The sequence below is a fragment of the Nicotiana tomentosiformis genome, chromosome 5, assembly GCF_000390325.3.
Source record: "Nicotiana tomentosiformis chromosome 5, ASM39032v3, whole genome shotgun sequence".
In the NCBI taxonomy this organism is placed as follows: domain Eukaryota; kingdom Viridiplantae; phylum Streptophyta; class Magnoliopsida; order Solanales; family Solanaceae; genus Nicotiana; species Nicotiana tomentosiformis.
The window spans coordinates 105,846,846-105,848,628 of NC_090816.1; the positions used below are offsets into that span (position 1 = coordinate 105,846,846).

Consider the following 1,783-nt stretch of genomic DNA (forward strand, 5'->3'; position numbering starts at 1 on the left):
TTGATTGCTGGTAGTATTTTTGCTGCAGATCCCATAAGACATTTGTAGAAATCTACAATTTCTTCTTTGATGCTTTGAAAGTCTGTGAGTTTAGTGCCAAACATTGAAGTTAACTCATTAATCTGCTTTCTTTGTGCCCTTTCTTTGACAATAGCTGTGAAATATTTTGTATTAGAATCCTCTAACCTTATCCAATGTGCCTTGGATTTCTACTGCATTGCTTGCTCCTCAATCATAGACCATTTCTTCAAGTTGTGAAGTTGCTGTCTCTCTATTTCCACTAATTCATCAGAGCATTTGTTACTGATTTGTTTCTGAGTATTGATCAATTCAGCTCTAGTCTTCTCAATCTTTTGTTATATGTATTTGAACTTCTCATTGTTCAGCTACTTTAATAGAGGCCTCAGAACTTTTAGCTTTAGCCATATATCTTTTATCTTGTTGTCAGCCATATTATTCCTCTATATTTGTTCTACCAGTGGTAAGAAGCTGTCATGCTTAGCTCATACGTTAAAAAATCTGAATGGTATCTTAATGTTCTGTTTTAGATGAGCCATAGCTAATACCATTAGAGAGTGGTCTGATATGAGTGGAATATCATATTCTACAAGTAAGTGCTCCCATTGCATCATCCACTCATGATTCCCAAATGTTCTATCTATTCTACTGTAGATTATATCAGTGCCACTTTGCTTATTAGTCCATGTATAGTAATCACATTTCCATTGAAGTTCATTCAACATTAAGCCTCGTATACAATTAGCATAGTCTTTAGTCTCTACATAAGTCACTGGATTCCCAAACATTCTGTCTTGTGGAGCCATTACTTCATTGAAGTCACCAGTAACTAACCATGGTATGTTTATCCCCTGTGCCACCTCTTTCAAGTTCTCCCATAAGGATATCATTTGCTCTATTGTATTGTAACCATATACAACAGTTAGCAATCAATTCATAGTAACTGCATTACTTTTAACATGGCAGTGTATTAGTTGCGCTTTAGTTATGATCATTTGCACTGTATAGTAGTTTGTGTCCAAGCCTACCCAAATCCTCCCATTTCTTGTATCGTGATAGTTCATTATGCTCTCCCATCTCGGTATTATGTATTGGCAGATCTTTTGGGCATTATGCTCTTTGACTCTTGTCTCTACCAGTCCAGCCAGTTTAATGTTATTATTATTCATATTGTTCCTCAATTTCTTTTATTTATATCTCTTATTTACACCTCTAACATTCTAGAATAACCACTTCATAGAGTAAGATTTGGATCCCTACCCCTATCCAGGAGTATGAATTTGTTATCACTATGCCCCTTTCTAATTGGTTCTGATCCATATCTTGAAGGTGTTGCTCTAAGCTCAGGAAAGTTGTAGAGGTTAAAAGCTGGACTTGCATTAGTTCCGCCCTCTGTGTGTTGGTTAATAGCATGCCCTCCTACCTCTACTGATTGGTGTACCTGTGTTCCCCTTGTTCTTGAACTTTCTGGTTGTTCTGAGGTTTGTGTTTTTAGTTCATTTTTAGTTATTATCCTCTTTTATTTAGGATCCTCTTGTTGTCTTTTCTGTTGGAGAGGTTGTGCTGGTGCTGCATTTTGATCTGCAGCTGTGCTATCGAGCCCTTGGTTCTACACTCATAAGTGACATGTTTATTATCTCTTTTCCTCTATTGTTGTGGCACTGGAGGTTTTGCTCTGATCTGGCAACTATGACTAACAATCTGGTATTTGTCACAAAACATAGGCTTCCTTTTGGGTTTATCACCTTGATTTCCTCAAGCAATA

The 1,783-nt window shown here is 36.8% G+C and overlaps 1 protein-coding gene across 1 annotated transcript; it reads right to left on the minus strand.

Moving 5' to 3' along the window:
* Positions 1 to 209: 209 nt before the first annotated feature.
* LOC138892939 (uncharacterized) lies at positions 210 to 908 on the minus strand. The gene is made up of 2 exons (XM_070176698.1): positions 510 to 908; positions 210 to 350 (listed from the first exon to the last, which is right to left on the minus strand). The coding sequence occupies exons 1-2, from the start codon at positions 906 to 908 to the stop codon at positions 210 to 212; spliced, it is 540 nt and encodes a 179-aa protein (XP_070032799.1).
* Positions 909 to 1,783: the final 875 nt, after the last annotated feature.

Excerpts from the sequence above, each read along its gene's own strand:
- LOC138892939 (XM_070176698.1), bottom strand. The coding sequence starts at position 908 with ATGATATCCTTATGGGAGAACTTGAAAGAGGTGGCACAGGGGATAAAC. Across the intron at positions 351-509 it reads TACCATTCAGATTTTTTAAC|ATTGAGAAGACTAGAGCTGA; the intron begins GTATGAGCTAAG and ends ATATAACAAAAG.